The 20966-nt window shown below is 45.2% G+C and overlaps 1 protein-coding gene across 1 annotated transcript in view; it reads left to right on the top strand.

Annotated features, from left to right (window-relative positions):
• Positions 1–20966, top strand: part of eif5b (eukaryotic translation initiation factor 5B) — a 118426-nt gene that overhangs the window by 66514 nt on the left and 30946 nt on the right. Inside the window, 5 exon segments of the mRNA XM_084323004.1 lie at positions 2998–3065; positions 9622–9763; positions 11875–12006; positions 13898–14080; positions 18485–18646. Of these exon segments, the coding sequence (XP_084179130.1) occupies positions 2998–3065; positions 9622–9763; positions 11875–12006; positions 13898–14080; positions 18485–18646 (687 nt within the window).

Raw genomic sequence — 20966 nt, forward strand, 5'->3', positions numbered from 1 at the left:
GTAAAATCCATGAGGAAATGAAAGCAGCTATTATCAGCACGCGCCTCGAACGTGCGTGCGTGCACGTATACTATTGATCATCTAGCGTTTATTTGAAAACGATTCATAAATAGGCCGACAAATATCAACGTTCTGGAATATTCCAGTAAAAGGCGATTATCACAGAATGGGCTGTTTTTCACCTCAAAACGGGTGCTTTTCAAAATGCTCTCAAACGGAAATGAAGCGATAAAACAATCTGCCTTGACAACACTGACTGGAAAATGATTCTTTGATAAGCGACGGGCAGATTAGACACATAGCCATAATTTAAAACATAGATTAGGCGATATTAACGTTAACATTGGCGCCGATGGTGGCATTCAAGCACTAAGTCGTGCGCCCCCTGGTGGCACTGAAAGTGTTCATCAGGAGGACAAGAAACTCTGCATACCTTTGTTTCACAATGAAAAGTGCTTTATAAATAAAATTAATTATTATTATTGTAAATAACCCCATGAAAGGTTTATTATTTTTATGGGTAATTACCCGCTTCATATTTGTGATGTTACTGGTTTCAGGGTGTGCCCTAAAGTGATCAATGTGTTGGGCCGTTTATAGAGATCTATGCCAATTAATGTTTATGTATATCTGGGACTTTTTTTTATAAAAATTGAGAGGCCTACTACGGTATGTGTATATGTGACCTTTATTTTGAAAAACGTGTTGCGACGCAACCTTGTTTACATTTGCGCTTTTGACAGTGAAATGTTCACAGCTCGAAGGAAAGACTAATCAAAAAGCTTTAATTGACCTGTATGAGGCTCTTACGGTAGGACTTTGATTGTTTATAGAAGTGGAATGTAAATACTATGCAAAACGAGAAATAAACAGTGATTTTACCAGCAGTAAGTTGCAAGCCACTTTCATACGGGGAACCGTGACCATTATTAGTATTATCTTATTTGCATATTGTCTCATTATTAGATAGATAGATAGGTTGATACTTTATTGATCCCCGGAGGGAAATTTAAGTAGACGGTATTTAGGCCTGCCGCGATAAGCAATAAATCGATTAATTGGCGCGATAATTAAAATTAATGCAATTATTTTGACGGGCGCGATTAATTGCTATTTGCGCGTTTGTTTTAATGAGGCGGAACCAGTGCCCCTTGTCAGTCACTGTCCGTGTTGGGAGGCGGGCCGCTGGCTTTACTAGAGCACAGCACAGGAGCTCCGTGGGGCAAACGCCACATAGCTTAACTACATTTCTCAATAGTGTTGCTCCTTTTAACCAAGTAGCGTTATTTATAGTGTAACGTTAGCTATTTTTAGACCCAAGTAACTCGCTACTGCCCGGAGAAACTGGACTGCTAAATAAAGATGAAAGATAGAGTGTTGATTCTCATTCAATGCTAACAACATTAGCTAAATAGCTAACAAATGAAATACAACGTATAGCATAGCTACAACACAGAATAACGTTAATACAATTACATGCATCATTGTTTACAATGAACGGGTGGGGCTAGTCAAAGGACTGGACACGGGGACAAGTTAAACATGAATTCATTTATTATAACGTAGTAGGTAGTTTCGAGTTGTGCTGCAGTGCCTACGCACCACAGCTATTCTATTATATACTGCTTTGACGCTTCCTCCTCATCGTTGATTGCCTGTAGTAGCTGCATCTAACGTTAGTAGCTAACGTTAAAGCTAACCTAAAGTTAGTTGTTCACCAACAATCTCAATATTTGTTTTATCATTAGCTCAAAAACACATAACCGGACGAGACAAGTTGTCGGCTCATAGGTTCTGCTAGGATAATCACAACAATACTTCCGGTCCGGTCGGTGGGCTTCAAAATAAAAGTCTAAAACACCGGAAAAGACGGAGCGGTGGGCTTCAAAATAAAAGTTTTGGGAAATACATTTCTAAAAAAAAAATCTCTAACCGGTCGCAATAATATCGCTTATCGCGATATTTTCGGGGGCAATTAATCGCCCAGCAAAATGTGTTATCGTGGCAGGCCTAACGGTATTTAAGTATTGAAAAACGTCCTAATAGTGGGCTACTCACCTAATACATGGCTGAACGTTAGAAGTGTCCGTGTCCCCGTCATTGTAATCATCACTGCCAGATCCGACTTAATTTAATTGGCTATGGTCTCTTATCATCTCTCCACATCGGATGTGGTTGTCATAAGATGGACTGATATTCGCTCCGTTGTTCTTGCAGAGCAAAATTAGCGGCTTAAACTTATTGAAAGGAAGTTCTTATTTGGCGATGCATAGCCCACATTCAGTTTAGATGGTTCACTAGGAATTATGGGATTTGGTGTTGGATGTATGGACTCTACGCAGACGGGACATGGTATTTAATCGCACGATAGACTACAACTACCAAGTTGCGTGGCCCAGATTCACTTCACACGCAAATCTTTTTTTCCACACAGGCTATCGCAGTAAATTCATTTGCCGACAGATCTTTCATAGCACCGCGACATAATGTTGCACTGTACAGCCCTGGTTGTAGGCTAATGTTTTACAATATTTTTTATCCAATTTATATGGATTAATTTAGGATTGAAATGCGAATGAAGGGTTGAAATCACTACTCGCAAGGTTCCCCCCAAATATTATTTTCCACTCGCACGGGCCAAATTAAGGGGCAATTTGCGATAATCTCGTCGCAGTGTACAGCCCTGTGTATTCCAGAATATTCCAGTAAAGGGCGATTATCACAGAATCTTTATATTTTCCTGAAACTTAAAAAAAACTAGCGTTTTTCAAAATGGTATAAAACGGAAATGAACAGATTAAAAAAAAACAATCCGTTTCGACAATGTTGACTGCAAACAAGTCATTGATAAGCGACGGCCAGATTAGACACAGCCACATAGTTTCTGCGTTTGCAAATATGAGAGCTCTATCATTGAAGTGGGTGGTGGCATTCAAGGGGGGTAAGGCGCACCGCATGGCTGGCAATGAAAGTGTTAATGTTGTGTTTTCTCTCCAGTTTGACAAAGAATCGATCAAGATCCCCGGAATGCTGATCATCGACACACCTGGCCACGAGTCCTTCAGGTGAGAGAGTCAAGAGTCACTTTATTGTCCCATCAGCTGGGAAATTTGTCTTGGGCTTACTCCCACACTACAGCCACAGACACATACATACATGACACAACACAACTGACTCCAAACAGAGGAGGTAAACAATGTAAAAGATACAGTAAAGAGGACTGGCAACACCACATATACCGTAAATCCTCTAATACAGTGGTTCTCAAACTGTGGTACGCGTACCACTAGTGGTACTTGGTGGTACTGCTGGTGGTACTTAAAAAAAGAAAAAAAAATATATATACAATTCTAATACAAGCCGGGTTACTAATATACGCTTGAGCGAACCTCCCTTTACTTCCATATATGGAACACGGGTCGCACGTAACACAACAACAGAGCAAGCATGGCTACCGGTACTAAACGGGAGACGAAAGTTTCTTTCTTAGACTTCAGGTACTTATTAACACTTTGAGTGCCAGCCACACGTTTTTTCGTTAGTTCATGCCGACCGTTGAGTGCCGCCAACGCTATATAGCGTTTGTTTGTCCTATTTTTTTTATTGGCGATTGGAATTCATATTTCATCAATCGAGCCTCAGGTTAGTGTTGCGGGGGGGGGGGGGGGGGGGGGGGGGGGGGGGCGGGGCGGGCGGGCCAGTTTCCTCATTTTACTTTTCCGTCAAGCCAACTGAAGAATCCATTGTGATCGCCGGCCCAGAAAACGTGTGGATTATGTATTTACAGTACCCAACGCTGAATCAATAAACGCGATCGATATTTGGAATGGCAATCAGGAATTGGAATAATCTTTTTGGATAACATCTGATCTGAGGTAAGGAATTTATTTTACCAGTCTTAGGATTCCAAGACGCGGCCTCCCCTGTAATAGAAGAACTCCTCCATTTCCACGACCACGCTTTAATAATTGTCCTACTCATCAGCATCTTCGTACTTTATATCCTTACAGCAATAGTAACCACAAGCCTTACAGACAAATATATCCTAGACTCCCAAGAAATTGAAATTATCTGAACCATCCTCCCCGCTGTTATCCTCATCCTAATTGCCCTACCCTCCCTCCGAATTCTTTACCTAATAGACGAAATTAGCGACCCCCATCTCACAATTAAGGCAATAGGCCATCAATGATACTGAAGCTACGAGTACACAGACTACGTAGACCTTGGTTTTGACTCATACATGGTCCCGACACAGGACCTTATCCCCGGCCAATACCGCCTTCTAGAAGCTGATCACCGAATAGTCATCCCAGTCGAATCCCCCATCCGCATCCTCGTATCCGCTGAAGATGTTCTTCACTCCTGAACTGTTCCAGCACTCGGTGTTAAAATGGACGCAGTCCCCGGACGCCTAAATCAAACAGCCTTTATTACCTCCCGCCCTGGAGTATTCTACGGTCAATGTTCTGAGATCTGCGGGGCAAACCACAGCTTTATGCCCGTAGTCGTAGAAGCTGTCCCACTCGAACACTTTGAAACATGGTCCTCCCTCATACTTGAAGACGCCTCATTAGGAAGCTAAAATTAAGGGACAGCATTAGCCTTTTAAGCTAAAGAATGGTGGCTCCTAACCACCCCTAGTGACATGCCTCAGTTGAACCCAAGCCCCTGATTCGCTATCCTGGTATTCTCATGACTCGTCTTCTTAATCGTAATCCCTCCAAAAGTCGTAAGCCACGTATTCCCCTACGACCCTGCAGCACAAAGTGCAGAAAAACCCGCACACGCCTACTGATCTTGACCGTGATACTAAATTTCTTCGACCAATTTGCAAGTCCTGTATTCCTAGAAATCCCCCTAATTGTCCTTGCAATGACCCTTCCCTGAGCCCTATTCCCTCTTCCCACCCTGCGGTGGCAAGACTGCCGCCTTTTAGCCCTCCAAAACTGATTCATTAATCGATACACCCAACAACTTCTTCTTCCTCTAAACCTGGGCGGACACAAGTGAGCCACCCTATTGACCTCACTCATGCTTTTCCTAATGACACTAAACCTGCTCGGACTTCTTCCGTATACCTACACCCCCACCACTCAGCTATCTATGAACCTGGGCCTCGCAGTTCCTCTCTGACTAGCAACAGTTCTTGTGGGACTCCGTAACAGCCCGACCCACGCCCTAGCCCACCTTCTACCCGAAGGGACTCCCACCCTTCGTTTTCACAGAGATATCAGCGTGTCCCATACGTGTGTGTGGCTGTGATCGCTGATCAGGAAATGAGAGAATCGATATTTCAGCCTGCTTCTATAGCGTGCATAAGTACACATACTATCGATAATCTAGCGTTTATTTGAAAACTATTCATAAATAGGAAAAAAAATTACAACGTTTTTGTGTATGCCAGAATATTCCAGTAAATGCCGATTATCACGGAATCTTTATATTTTCCTTGAAAACGAGGGCTTTTTAAAATGCTATAAAACGGAAATGAAGCGATTAAAAAAACAATCCGTTTCGACAATGTTGACTGCAAACAAGTCATTGATAAGCGACGGGCCGATTAGACACATAGCCATAATTTAAGACGGAGATTATGCGTTCACAACGCTATCATTGAAGTGGGTGGTGGCATTCAACAGGGTTTTACCATGTTAACCAGTGGCACTGGAAGTGTTAACACCATACCATTTATATGGTATTTACTGCACAGCCAGCATATAACAACAATAACAAAATATATTGCCTATGGTAAATACCATAAAAACATCAACACAGTGCAACAGTGTCAATTTAACTTTAAATATAACTTCAACTGAGGTAGACTACCACAATACTGTGGTCCATCCTATTTATTGCACATTCAAATACCTGTATATAGGCCTATATACAGTTAGGCTAATAACAGTCAAGTTCAGCTGCAAATAATAAATAAACTCACTGTTGGGTAGATTTCCATTGCTTTTCTTTGTATCATTTTGCGCGACACACGGTTGTGTTTGTCGCACAATGCATAAATCCACTCGGAAAGTAGTGTCTCCATCTCCTCGCTCACTTTTTTCCTCCCTCCTCCAGTTATGCGTGCTCTTTTACCGTCAGCTGCTTTCAGCTCATTCCTTTGTTTTTTCCAATATCGTATTTGTCTGGAATCAATGTTAAAGTGCTTTGCGGCTTTCTCTCCCGAATGCTCCGCTGCATGCCTCAAAACGTCCTCTTTAATGTTTGAGAGTTAATGAGAGTAAGCCTACCTCAGAATTGTTTATACCAGTATTGTGATTGCACTATTTTACTCAGGTAAAGTTACTTGATTTCACTTTGAAAATGTTGAAATGACCAGTGACCACCTGTAATTGCACTGTTTACTATTTCATACCCAGTACATTTTACTGGGTTCAAACCGAATTCAAATATAGGCCTCTCTCTTATACATGCCTCCTCCTAATACAAGCCTGGTACCCGCTACAGTTGAAACAAATACAAGCCCGGGTCACTATTAGAGGAATTACGGTATATAAAATAGTATACCCAAATATCGATAATATAACAACCAAATATCAGTTATTCGATAGTTGCCATTTATCTGGCACCATTTAAAAGTTTAACTAAGATCGGGATAAAGGAGTTTTTAAACCTATTTAGTCTAGAGCGTGGAACTCTAAACCTCCCAGAGGGCAGTAGCTCATACTCTGCATGTAAAATATGGGAGGGGTCCGAGACAATTCTATTGGCTTGCCTTAGAGTAGCCCGTTCAAAAATAGACTGCAGGGATGGGTGACCTTTCACCTAGGGGTGCACCGATGTATCGGTCGGGTATCGGTATCGGCCGATAAGTGCCTTGTTGACTGCAATCGGCCTATCGGCCGATAAGCTCAAATGTGCCGATGGCAGTAGCCGATAAATATCATCAATTTGTGTAGCGTCAAAAGACAAAAAAAAGTTCACTCGCGACCTGCACAACGCCGTCCCCAGTCCCCCACACACACACACACAAGCTACTGCATCAAAGTTACTACTTATGATTAACAAGGCATTAGTTTTGTAGCATTAACGTTATATAGTTAGTGTTACACGTTCAATAACATAAGCATATTATTTACCCGAACGTAGCAAGCATACTCGTTCATACTAGCTCAGTTCCTTCCGTTGCTCATAGAGCCCTGAGTTTTACCCATTCTGCAATCTGTTAATAAAGTTTTCAATCAGACATGAAAAGCTTTGTTTTATTATAACATTCGTTGCGGTAAAATCATTATGCCTCATTTAGTCATCCTGCGGAGCTAAAAGCTAAACGTCGGCCGCGCCGCCGTTTGTTGTTGTTGTAGAATACCCTCGTCAAAATCAATGGCGGACAAAAGCGGAAGTAAAAAATGTATACGCGCTTGCCGATTGGTGGTAACAGCAGAGGCGGGTGCAAGCGGTGTGTTGACGTAATTGGCAGAATCGACTGTCAATCAAAATTTCATTGGTTGAGACAATAGTAACCAGCTGCAGCCCGGTAGACCATACTGGTAGAACTAGTATCTAGCTGCAGCCCGACAGACCATACTGGGAGAGAGATAGTGCTATTTCTTGAGGTTTCCTTTTTTTAAGTAAGTAAAGAGGCCTATGTTCATATCGGTGAGCACAACACAAATATACAGTAGTTTCATTAAAAAAATATATATATATTACAAAAAAAATAATATTACAAAAAAAATATATATATATATATATATGTTTTTTTTTTTTAAATTGCCACAAATATCGGTATCGGCCGATTGTGTTAGTTGAACAATCGGTATCGGTGGCAAATTTTCATATCGGTGCATCCCTACTTTCACCCCTATGATCTTCCATGCAGTCTGCATCAGTGGGTGAGTGGGAGCGAGACTGCATTTATATAACGGCTTTTATCACTTTACAACTTATCTCACATTCACACACCGACGGCGGAGGCGACCATGCGAGGTGCCGACCTGCTCATCGGGAGCAGTTAGAGGTTAAGTGTCTTGCTCAAGGACACTTCGACACGCTGTGAGTGGATGAGTGAGTGGATGAATGTGAGGCATAAGTTGTAAAGCACTTTGGATAAAAGCTGTTATATAAATTAGGGATGCACGATATTGATTTGATATCGATACCGATAACTTTATGCTCCTCAAGCCGATAACCGATACCGATAACCGATATTTATTGTATTATTAAAAAAAATATTTTGATCAAAATTTTTTATTTATTTTTTTCAACATGAAACAAAACATATCACAATACAATAATAATACGTCAAATGTATATACTCTCTTTTCTGGACTTTTTTCGTATCACAAACAGTACTGTATTTGCAAATCTGGTATGTCATGTATAGATGTAGGCAGTACTGTCTATCTGTATGTCATGCATGTCATTATGTTATGATGAATTGTAAATGGGGGACCCTGATGTAAACAAGACGAAAGTCTTTCTCTGGTCTGCATTGTATGTATTGAGCTGTACTGTATTGTACCCATTCTGCAATCGGTTAATAAACTTTTCAATCAATCAATCAATCAACAGCTCACCATGAACCATGACAAGCTTAATTACGTTAGTTAGCATCCAAGCTAGCGTGATAACGTTAGTAGTTAGAACGGCTAGGCTGCCTGCTTACCTGCAATAGTGTTGTCATCGTCCTGGACGCATAGATAGACTTGTTAAATCATAATATCTGGTCCTCAGTAAATGTCCCGCCGCCCGCCAGCAGCTGGTTTTGGATTAGCTTATGCTGCGTTGCATTAGCCTTTAGCTGCTCAGCGTCGTCGGATTTTAATACACCATCGTAGCGGTGGTGATGTTTCAGGTGATTTATTATGTTGGATGTGTTATACTGTAGCTTGTTGCCCCTTTCCCTCCTCGTGGAACTTCTGCATTTGTTACAAATAGCAAGCAAACTGTTTTCCTCTGAAACTTTGAAAAAGTCCGACGACGCCGCCATCTTTTTTTTACTATCTTGCCTCAGTCAGTCTGAATGTCACCTGACTACGTCACAGCCAAGAAAGGGACCGCTGGATTTGTGAAAAACTCCCTCTTCCTAAACCACACGCTTTCAATCGTACCACAGTACTGGCAAAACGGGAGGAGGTTATAATAAAAACAAGCGCCCTTCAACCCAATCCACCCACAACGGATTTCTTTTAACCAAAAAATTTATTATATATTATCGGAGCTATCAATAACGTTATCGGGTTTATCGGGATGACGTCATAATTGCTGATATCGGCCCGATAATTATCGGCCCGATATTTATCGTGCATCCCTAATATAAATGCAGTCCATTTACCATATACATTATAACAGTGGCCCAAATCAGAATTTAAAACAGATTCCATGTGATTTGAGATATGTCTGTCTCTCTGTCCCCACAGTAACATGTAGATGTGTCTCTCCCCACAGTAACATTGTAGATGTGTCTCTCTCTCTCTCCACAGTAACATGTATATATGTCTCTCTCTCTCTCCCCACAGTAACACGTATATATGTCTCTCTCTCCCCACAGTAACATGTAGATGTTAACATGTATATATGTCTCTCTCTCCCCACAGTAACATGTAGATGTGTCTCTCTCTCTCCCCACAGTAACATGTAGATGTGTCTCTCTCCCCACAGTAACCTGCGTAACAGGGGCAGTTCTCTGTGTGACATTGCTATCCTGGTGGTGGACATCATGCACGGCCTGGAGCCTCAGACACTGGAGTCCATCAACCTGCTGAAGGAGAAGAAGTGTCCCTTCATAGTGGCCCTCAACAAGGTGGGTTTAGAACCATCAACCTGCTGAAGGAGAAGAAGTGTCCCTTCATAGTGGCCCTCAGCAAGGTGGGTTTAGAACCATCAACCTGCTGAAGGAGAAGAAGTGTCCCTTCATAGTGGCCCTCAACAAGGTGGGTTTAGAACCATCAACCTGCTGAAGGAGAAGAAGTGTCCCTTCATAGTGGCCCTCAGCAAGGTGGGTTTAGAACCATCAACCTGCTGAAGGAGAAGAAGTGTCCCTTCATAGTGGCCCTCAGCAAGGTGGGTTTAGAACCATCAACCTGCTGAAGGAGAAGTTGGACGGGTCTTGAGGGTGTGTAGTTGGAGACCATTGACCGGAGGTAGGCGCAAGCCGTTCCCTTAGCCGTGCAATATGCAGGTCGAGGGTCTTTGAAGCTGATTCGTGCGGCGATGGGGAGCCAGTGCAGGTCCCTAAGAAGTGGGGTAACATGGGCTAACTTTTGTAGGTTGGAGATCAGACGGGCGGCTGCGTTCTGAATGAGTCGAAGGGGCTTGGTGGTCGGTAGACCAGCGAGCAGTGCATGATTGCAGTAATAGAGGCGAGACATGACTGTTGATTGGACAAGGAGTTGAGTGGCTTCTTTTGTCAGGAGAAGGGGCAGATCCTTGTGACACCGCTCAGGAGGAATCTGTAGGTTCTGGTCATAGCGGAGAAGTTCAGCCGATCGTCGAGGACTACACCAAGGTTCTTGGCGGTCGGGGACGAGGCCACAGCTACATTTTCCACTGTGATGGAAAGGCCGGTCAGCGGGGGAGGATTTGGCCGGCAGGTGAAGCTATTATGTTTTACTTAGGTTCAGTTTGAGGTGGTTGGACGTCATCCAGGCGGAGATGTCGGACAGACAGGCCGAGATCCGCTCAGAGCCGTGGATATCTGAGCGAGGAAAGGAGAGGAAGAGTTGAGTATCATCGGCGTAGCAATGATACGAGAAAGCATGAGATGTGATAATGTTACCCAGAGATTTGGTGTAGAGGAAGATGAGGAGGGGTCCAAGGACCGAGCCCTGGGGGACACCCGTCCGAAGGCGGCGGGGGGGCAAAAGGGACCCCCCTCCATGACACTTGGTAGGAGCGGTCGTCGAGGTAGGATGTCAGCCATGCCAGCGCAGAGCCAGCCACGTCCATTCCTGCGAGGGATGCGAGGAGGATCTGATTCTCCTCTTCTCTTCTCTTCTCTCCTATTCTCTTATCTTCTCTCCTCTTCTCTTCTATTCTCTTATCTTCTCTCCTCTTCTCTTCTATTCTCTTATCTTCTCTCCTCTTCTTTTCTATTCTCTCCTCTCCTATTCTCTTATCTCCTTCTCTCCTCTTCTCTTCTCTCATATTATCTCCTCCTCTCCTCTCTTCCTCTCCTCTCCTCTCTTCCTCCTCTCCTCTCCTCTCCTCTCCTCTCCTCTCCTCTCCTCTCCTCTCCTCTCCTCTCCTCTCCTCTCCTCTCCTCTCTCTCCTCTCTTCCCCTCTCCTCTCTCTTCTCTTCTATTCTCTCCTCTCTTCTCTTCTCTCATATTATCTTCTCTCCTCTCCCCTCTTCTCTCTTTTCTTATCTCTTCATGGTTGAATGTGTTTGTTGGTAATACTATTCTTGTGTTTATTCTGTTAGATTGACAGCTGGTACGACTAGGGATGAGTACCGAATTCGGTACTTTTAAAGGTACTTACCGAAACACGTCGGTACTACCGAGTATCGATTCACGTGAGATACCAAAAACTTTTTACACTTTTTTCTTTTCATGTCAACGTTCACACGCACAATATACGCTTACCTAGGATTTGACTTGATTCAACAACAAAGCAGTCGGGGCAATGGCAAGCCGAAAACGGTCGAAAGTGTAGTTATTTGAAGTTTGGATTTTTCTTTTTCACGGCTGAGGTAGGTAGATTACATTTTTAGAGACTAAAGTACCGGAAAAAGGTACCGTTGGGTACCGGTATCGATTCACAGGTACCGGTACCGTATCGGTTCAAATGTGAAAGGTACCCATCCCTAGGTACGACGCAAGTAGTAGTTGTTGCTGTATTAAAACACTGCATGATCTCCGATGGACCTTTATCAAGCAGAACAGTTTGAACGCCTGGTCTCTGTGCCTTCAGATCGACCGTCTGTACGACTGGAAGAAGAGTCCGGAGACGGACGTGGTGACCACGCTGAAGAAGCAGAAGAAGAACACCAAGGACGAGTTCGACGAGAGGGTCAAGGCCGTCATCTTGGAGTTCTCTGAGCAGGTCAGAGGTCGCGATATCACCACTGTATCTTATCATTCATCGCCCCCTAATGGAACTGTGTTTTATAATGTACTGTGATGTATCTTATCATCTCTGCTAGTGGAACTGTGTTGTATAATGTACTGTGATGATGTATCTTATCATCTCTGCTAGTGGAACTGTGTTGTATAATGTACTGTGATCAGGGGGCGAAATTAAAGCCCGCTGCCCGCCAGGGGCGCTCAGTTTTTACCTTTGGCGCTTGCCACTGAGAGCCCTACCCGCCGTGTGGCGTGTAGACGTGTAGTTCATAACGATACTCTTATTTTGAAAATCTGTGCGGGTCTCATTTCCGGCCCAAGCGCAACTAGAGTCATAATATCGATGGCTCCGGCAGTTAGCAGCATTCGGTTCGTATGATATTCTTATTTTGAAAAAAACCGTGGCAACGAGTCATATCCGCCCAGCCGGGCCAGCCCTGCAGCGTGATACTATTGGCTTCTGCTCATATCAACACAGAGGAGTCTGCTCTCGTCTAGATCGGACCTCCATGAGCTACCGTTACTGTTTAAACAATGACCCAGTCAACTATTCACTTTTAGTTTAATACATGACTAGGCATTGTCTAACGGTATCTAGCTGGCTAGCTACTGATAGCTGCTGATATCAACATGCTCCAGCAATAGTCGACTCGAGTGCATAATACCTCCGTTCCCTCGTTAGCTAGCTCACGTTAGCTAGCTCACGTTAGATCTATGCTGCATCGCCGGAGAATCCTTGCTGGAGCTGGAGGCTACTCAAGTATACACAAGACAGTGGAGCTGTTTTGACTTATTGCGTGGTGGCGATGTCTCGCAGATAATACAACTACAAGTATGATTATATAATATATATTTTATTTAAAAAAACATTTTTTATATAAAATATATATATATATTTTTTTAATCAAAAAAAATTGGCAGGTAAGAAATATGCTTGGCGGGTAGATTCTTCCCATCTACCCGCCACTGGCCGGTGAGTCAAAAAGTTAATTTCGCTCCCTGACTGTGATGTATCTTATCATCTCTGCTAGTGGAACTGTCTTGTATAATGTACTGTGATGTATCTTATCATCTCTGCTAGTGGAACTGTGTTGTATAATGTACTGTATCTTATAATCGCCCCGCTAGTGGAACTGTGTTGTATAATGTACTGTATCTTATAATCGCCCCGCTAGTGGAACTGTGTTGTATAATGTACTGTGGGGCGGCGTGCCTCAGGGGTAGAGCGGGTTGTCCAATGATCCAAGGGTTGGTGGTTCGAATCCCGCTCAAGCCCATGTCCATCCCACTGCCGTTGTGTCCTTGGGCAAGACACTTAACCTACTTGCCTCGTATGAATGTGTATGCATGTGAATGAATGTTGGTGGTGGTCGGAGGGGCCGTAGGCGATGATTATTCGCCACGCTTCCGTGAGTCTGCCTCAGGGCAGCTCTGGCTGCAATTGTAGCTTACCACCACCGGTATGACTGTGTATGAACGAATAATGGACTCTGTGAAGCGCTCTGGGTCAGTGAAGAGCGCTATATAAATCCAAGTCATTATTATTATTACTGTGATTTTTGTATTCCATTCATTCTCACCATTTGAATGTGGAAAGCGGTTGATTACTTTTAATATAGAGATGCACTCATTCTGATATTAGATTATTGGGCAGATGGTACAAAGCTACACGAGGAATTTCACCAATATTAAAATGTGATACTTACTATACATCTATTTATCTGTCTGTCTATCACCTTCTCTCCATCTATCTCTCTCCTCTGTCTCTCTCTCTATGTCTCTCATCTCTCTCTCATCTGTCTGTCTCTCTCTCTCTCCCCCCCTCTCTCCCTCTCTCTCCCCCCCCCCCCATCCCACCTTCTCTCTCTCAGGGTCTGAATGCAGCACTGTTCCATGAGAATAAAGACCCCAGGACGTTTGTGTCTCTGGTTCCTACCTCTGCCCACAGCGGGGATGGGATGGGTAACCTGATCGGCCTGCTGGTGGACCTCACTCAGACCATGCTGGCCAAGAGACTGGCTCACTGTGATGAGCTCCGCGCCCAGGTCATGGAGGTAAAGACCCTACCACTGTCCTTAACTGCACACTCGCTCGCACTCTGACACTTTGCTCTTGGTTTTCCGGCTCCGGGCTGCATTTTTCGCCGCTCAACCAATACACTGTTCGAAAGTTTAATTTCCCGCCTTTCGATCGCCACCACACTCAACCAATTGCGAGCTTCGGGTCTCGAGTTACATGATGATATATCCGCCGAGCGTCATTTGACAGGCGCTCCGTCAAGTGACCATGTCCGGTTCTGAACTGACCAATCACCGCTGATGGCAAAAATGATTGACCACCGTTGTAGCCAAGGAGCGTCTGCTTCGAAAGCGATCCCAGAGGGGCGGGTGAGAGTGGGGAAAGTTGACGAAGAAGTCCTTTGTCCTGATTAAAGCATCAGAATGTTTGGAAGTGGACGGCCATTTTGGATGTATCACGCTGGTACACACATTACAAAAAACCTTTCTCAAACACTCATTTTCCTTGGGATTTTTTATTAAATTTGGACCTGTACTACATAAGACTTCAGGCTATGGAACCAGTGTTTTCCAGCTGTTACCTCTCAGCTGAAACTTAAAAACAGGCATCTGGCAACCAGTAAACAGAAATGTGAGTACACACAGTTTTTACTTCAGTGTGTTCAAACCTCTGTTACTCTATTTCATTAAAACTCAAAGTGATTTTATTGTGTTAGCATTAGCAACTTCAGAATGTTACCTTTCAAAAGAGACCAGACTCATGCATGTGCTATAAGTATAAAGTATAAAGTAAAGCTTTGCAAAAAAGGTATGCAGTCGTCAAAAAAAAATGGACCCGTTTTTGCCCGATGCTTAAGAGGTTAATAGACTCTACCACTGTGTCCTTAACTGACTCAGTCTCCTTAACTGACTCTACCACTGTCTCCTTAACCACTGTCTCCTTAACTGACTCTACCACTGTGTCCTCTACCACTGTGTCCTTAACCACTGTGTCCTTAACTGACTCTACCACTGTCTCCTTAACTGACTCAGTCTCCTTAACTGACTCTACCACTGTCTCCTTAACCACTGTCTCCTTAACTGACTCTACCACTGTGTCCTTAACTGACTCTACCACTGTCTCCTTAACTGACTCTACCACTGTCTCCTTAACCACTGTGTCCTTAACTGACTACCACTGTCTCCTTAACTGACTCTACCACTGTCTCCTTAACTGACTCTACCACTGTGTCCTTAACTGACTCTGTGTCCTTAACTGACTCTACCACTGTCTCCTTAACTGACTATACCACTGTCTCCTTAACTGACTCTACCACTGTCTCCTTAACTGACTACCACTGTGTCCTTAACCACTGTGTCCTTAACTGACTCTACCACTGTGTCCTTAACTGACTCTACCACTGTGTCCTTAACCACTGTCTCCTAAACTAACTCTACCACTGTCTCCTTAACTGATTATACCACTGTGTCCTTAACCACTGTCTCCTTAACTGACTCTACCACTGTCTCCTTAACCACTGTCTCCTTAACTGACTCTACCACTGTCTCCTTAACTGACTCTACCACTGTCTCCTTAACTGACTCTACCACTGTCTCCTTAACCACTCTCTCCTTAACTGACTACCACTGTGTCCTTAACCACTGTGTCCTTAACGGACTCTACCACTGTCTCCTTAACTGATTCTACCACTGTGTCCTTAACCACTGTCTCCTTAACTGACTCTACCACTGTCTCCTTAACCACTGTCTCCTTAACTGACTCTACCACTGTCTCCTTAACCACTGTGTCCTTAACTAACTCTACCACTGTCTCCTTAACCACTGTCTCCTTAACTGACTCTACCACTGTCTCCTTAACCACTGTCTCCTTAACTGACTCTACCACTGTCTCCTTAACTGACTCTACCACTGTCTCCTTAACCACTGTCTCCTTAACTGACTCTACCACTGTCTCCTTAACTCAAGTTCAAGTTCAAGTTCTTTAATAGTTGTCATACAGAAGTACAGAATACTTTCATACAAAATGCTTCTTACTGTTACGCTCCAGAGACTGTGCTAGACAAGATAGTATCAAATAACATAATAACATAATATAGCATGAATTTAGAAGAAGAAAAATGAGGTCACAGTGTTCGGTATAGACATATGTACAATGTTCTAAGTTACCATATAATATACAATACACAATACTATGCAGTGTAACTGACTCTACCACTGTCTCCTTAACCACTGTCTCCTTAACCACTGTCTCCTTAACCACTGTGTCCTTAACTGGCTCTACCACTGTCTCCTTAACCACTGTGTCCTTAACTGACAATACCACTGTCTTCTTAACCACTGTCTCCTTAACCACTGTCTCCTTAACCACTGTGTCCTTAACCACTGTCTCCTTAACTGACTCTACCACTGTGTCCTTAACTGACTACCACTGTCTCCTTAACCACTGTGTCCTTAACTAACTCTACCACTGTCTCCTTAACCACTGTGTCCTTAACTGACTCTACCACTGTCTCCTTAACCACTGTGTCCTTAACTGACTCTACCACTGTCTCCTTAACTGACTCTACCACTGTGTCATTAACCACTGTGTCCTTAACTGACTCTACCACTGTCTCCTTAACCACTGTGTCCTTAACTGACTCTACCACTGTCTCCTTAACCACTGTGTCCTTAACTGACTCTACCACTGTGTCATTAACCACTGTGTCCTTAACTGACTCTACCACTGTGTCCTTAACTGACTCTACCACTGTCTCCTTAACCCATTACCCGCCAAAATCGCTGTTCAGCGTTATTGCCCGCCATGCGTTGTCTGCCAATATCAATGTTTCAAGGTCATATTTCATATTTCACCCACGGAGCCTTGTCATATGCTGCGGGAGCCATCACAACTCTGCAACGCTTCAATACCGCCACCTGGTGGCCGATCTGCGAGTTGCCAAACCGGAAATGCCCGTTTCAGCTCGGTCCGTCCCCTAATTCCGTCCGGCCACTTGTTTATCGTCCCGGGACTCAATCCACACACCGTGGACATGGATCGTTGCCATAACTCAATAAACAACATGATTTGGGCGTATATTAGTATTATACAAACCGGAACTGGATCGCCTCGATCCCCACCACATAACTGGGATCTGTTGGCTCCACTCTCATCGCCCAACACTACGAGGAAGCTGACGTAAGTTTCAGCGTTTTTCTTTATAATTTTCTATACAAACTGCTCTGATCTATATATCACCCATACTACATAAATCATTTAACGTCGGTCACGGAATTATAATAAGCCAATATAACTGATATATATATAATAAGCCAATATAACTGACTACCACTGTGTCCTTAACCACTGTCTCCTTAACTGACTCTACCACTGTCTCCTTAACCACTGTCTCCTTAACTAACTCTACCACTGTGTCCTTAACCTCTTCCACCTGTGGCATAATGACATAATGGTCATAAATCAATATTTCAGGACTGTTCTATAAAACTAGCTATTTTAATTTCAAACGTATTCAAGTATAAACATCATGAACATGTCACAACAGCATTTAGAATGTATATTATCATCAGGATAGGTTAAAGTGCTATTAGATAGATTTTCCTTCTCGAAATGTCAATGTTATTTCGGGAGAGGCGACCATTTTGTAAAACCTTGAATCATGGGAATTGTAGTTTTTTTGCTGCCATTTTGTAGCGGACATCCATATGGCTTTGCGTTGGAATTCTTTTAAACTACACTTCCCCTAAAGTTCTATGGGGTTCAAGGTTCAGAGTTCTGTATGAATTATTTCAATAACTGTTATTATTCTGGATAATTCTACCAAAAAAGGTAACGTTTTTGACAAATTTGAAAACGCAGTTAGTTTCTCTTCCCTATTGTTAGCATGTAGCAACAATTAGATTTGAAATTAGTTTCAAAACGGTTGCACTGTGGGGAAAATAAAAAAGTACAGTAGATTTCATTATCTGTTCTTATGCACGCCTGGTGATACTAAATCCAAATTGAACTCAGGCATTTGAAAGATAATATAATGTATATATATAAATGTGCGAATTTGCTATAATAAGTTAATTTATAAACCTGCTATAAGAAAAATCATAATTCATATTCTCCTTTGTTTCATCACAATTTAAGCAAGCCTAGTAATAGACACAATATTTCTGACACTGGAAATACATTCACTGAGGTCCATAGATGTCCCTAGATACCAAGAATATGCAAATGGAGCTTGTAGAAGTGGAGCAATATTCCATTTACTTAGGTATGTATTCTTAGGCGGATTTTCAGAAAATAGGCTCCGGGCTTAAGAGGTTAACTGACTCTACCACTGTGTCCTTAACTTTCCATGTTGCCCCATGCTTTCAGGTGTACAAATCCTCACATTCATATGCCTGTGATATTATTTTTGTGTGTGTGTGTGTGTCTCTGTGTGTGTCTAGGTCAAAGCGCTCCCTGGTATGGGCACCACGATAGATGTGATCCTGATCAACGGGACTCTGAGGGAGGGAGAAACCATTATTGTGCCGGGGGTGGAAGGACCCATTATCACCCAGATCAGAGGGTTGCTGCTGCCGCCTCCTCTTAAGGAGCTCAGAGTCAAGGTAGAGAGGAGGCTGCTGCTGCTTCTGAGTGTCATGTTGTTCGCTGTTATATCTGCTGCACTGAGCAAGTCTCCGCTCTCCTTCTTTTCTCTTGTCTTCTCTTATCCTCTCTCCTCTCCTTTTCTCTTCTCTCATTTTCTCTTCTCTCCTCTCTTCTCTCCTTTTCTCTTCTCATTTTCTCTTCTTTCCTCTCCTCTCCTTTTTTCTCTCCTCTCTTCTTCCTTTTATCTTCTCTCTCCCCCCCTCTATCCTCGTCCTCTCCCCCCTCTATCCTCTCCCCCCCTCTCTCCCCCTTTCTCCTGGCCTCTCCCCTCCCCTCTCCGCTCCTCTCCCCTCCCCTCCCATCTCATCTCCTCTCTCACCTCTCCCCCTCATCCTCCTCGGCCCCTCCCCTCCCATCTCCTCACCTCTCCCCTCCTCTCCTCTTCCCCCTCTTCCTCATCACCTCTCCTCTCCTCACTTCTCCTCTCCCCCCTCCTCTCCTCTCCCCTCTCCTCTTCTCTCTCCCCTCCCCTCCCCTCCCATATCCTCACCTCTCCTCTCCTCCTCTCACCTCTCATCACCTCTCCTCTCCTCACTTCTCCTCTCCCCTCTCCTCTTCTCTCTCCTCTCCTCTCCCCCCTCTCTCTCCCCTCCCCTCCCCTCTCCTCCATCTCCTCTCTCACCTCTCCCCTCCTCTCCCCTCCCATCTCATCTCCTCTCTCACCTCTCCCCCTCCTTCTCCTCTCCCCTCCCCTCCCATCTCCTCTCCTCACCTCTCCTCTCCTCTCTCCTCCCCCCTCTCCTCCTCTCCTCTCACCTCTCCTCTCCTCACTTCTCCTCTCCCCCCTCTCTTCTCTCCTCTCCTATCCCTCTTCTCTTCTCTCTCCTCTCCCCCCTCTCTCCTCTCCTCTCCCTCTCCTCCCCTCTCCTCTCCCCTTCCCTCCCTCCCCTCCCATCTCCTCACCTCTCCCTCCTCTCCTCTCTTCTCTCCTCTCCCCCTCTCGCCTCTCCTCTCACCTATCCTCATCACCTCTCCTCATCACCTCCCCTCACCTCTCCTCACTTCTCCTCTCCCCCCTCTCTCTCTCTCCTCTCCCCTCCCCTCTCCTCTCCCCTCCTCCTCTCTCTCCTCTCCCCCTCTCTCTCCTCTCCTCTCCCGTCGTCCTCTCCTCGTCCTCTCCTCTCCTCTCCTCTCCTCCCTCTCCTCTCCTCTCCTCCCATCTGCCTCTCTCACCTCTCCTCTCTCACCCCTCCCCTCTCCTCTCCTCTCCTCTCCTCCCCTCTGCTCTCCCTCTCCCCTCCCCTCCCCATCTCCCCTCCGCCTCCCATCTCCTCTCTCACACCCTCCCCTCCCTCCCATCTCATCTCCTCTCTCGACCTCGTCCCCTCCCATCTCCTCACCTCTCCCTCCATCTCCTCTTCTCTCCCCTCTCATCACCTCTCCTCACGTCTCCTCTCCCTCATCTCCCCCCTCTCTCCTCTCCTCTCCCTCTCCTCTCCTCTCCCCCTCTCTCTCCTCTCTCCTCTCCTCCCCTCTCATCTCCCCTTCCCCTCCATCTCCTCAACCCCTCCCCTCCTCCTCTCCTCTCCTCTCCCCTCTCTCCTCTCCTCTCACCTCGATCACCTCTCCTCACTTCTCCTCTCCCCCCTCTCTCCTCTCCCCTCCCCTCTCCTCTCCCCTCCTCTTCTCTCTCCTCTCCTCTCCCCCTCTCCTCTCCTCTCCTCTCTCCTATCTCTCCTCTCCTCTCCTCTCCTCTCTCCTCTCCTCTCCTCTCCTCTCCTCTCCTCTCTCCATCTCCTCTTCACCTCTCCTCTCTCACCCTCACCTCTCCTCTCTCACCCCTCCCCTCCTCTCCCCCTCCCTCCCCTCCCCTCCCCTCCCCTCTCCTCTCCTCTCCTCCCCTCTGCTCTCCTCTCCCCTCCCCTCTCCTCTCATCTCCCCTCCATCTCCTCTCTCACCTCTCCCCTCCCATCTCCTCTCTCACCTCTCTCCTCTCCTCTCCTCTCCTCTCCTCTCCTCTCCCCTCCCCTCCCCTCCCCTCCCCTCCCCTCCCCTCCCCTCCCCTCTCCTCTCCTCTCCTCTCCCCTCCCCTCCCCTCTCCTCTCTCTCCTCTCCTCTCCTCTCCTCTCCTCTCCTCTCCCCTCCCATCTCCTCTCTCACCTCTCTCCTCTCCCTCTCCCCTCCCATCTCCTCTCTCACCTCTCTCCTCTCCTCTCCCTCTCCTCTCCTCTCCTCTCCCCTCTCCCTTCCTCTTCTCCTCTCTCCCCCCCTCTCTCCTCTCCCCTTCTCCTCTCTCCTCTCCTCTCTCCCCCCCTCTCTCCTCTCCTCTCCACTCCC

This window comes from Notolepis coatsorum (genome assembly GCF_963971535.1).
Source record: "Notolepis coatsorum genome assembly, chromosome: 1".
Classification (NCBI taxonomy): domain Eukaryota; kingdom Metazoa; phylum Chordata; class Actinopteri; order Aulopiformes; family Paralepididae; genus Notolepis; species Notolepis coatsorum.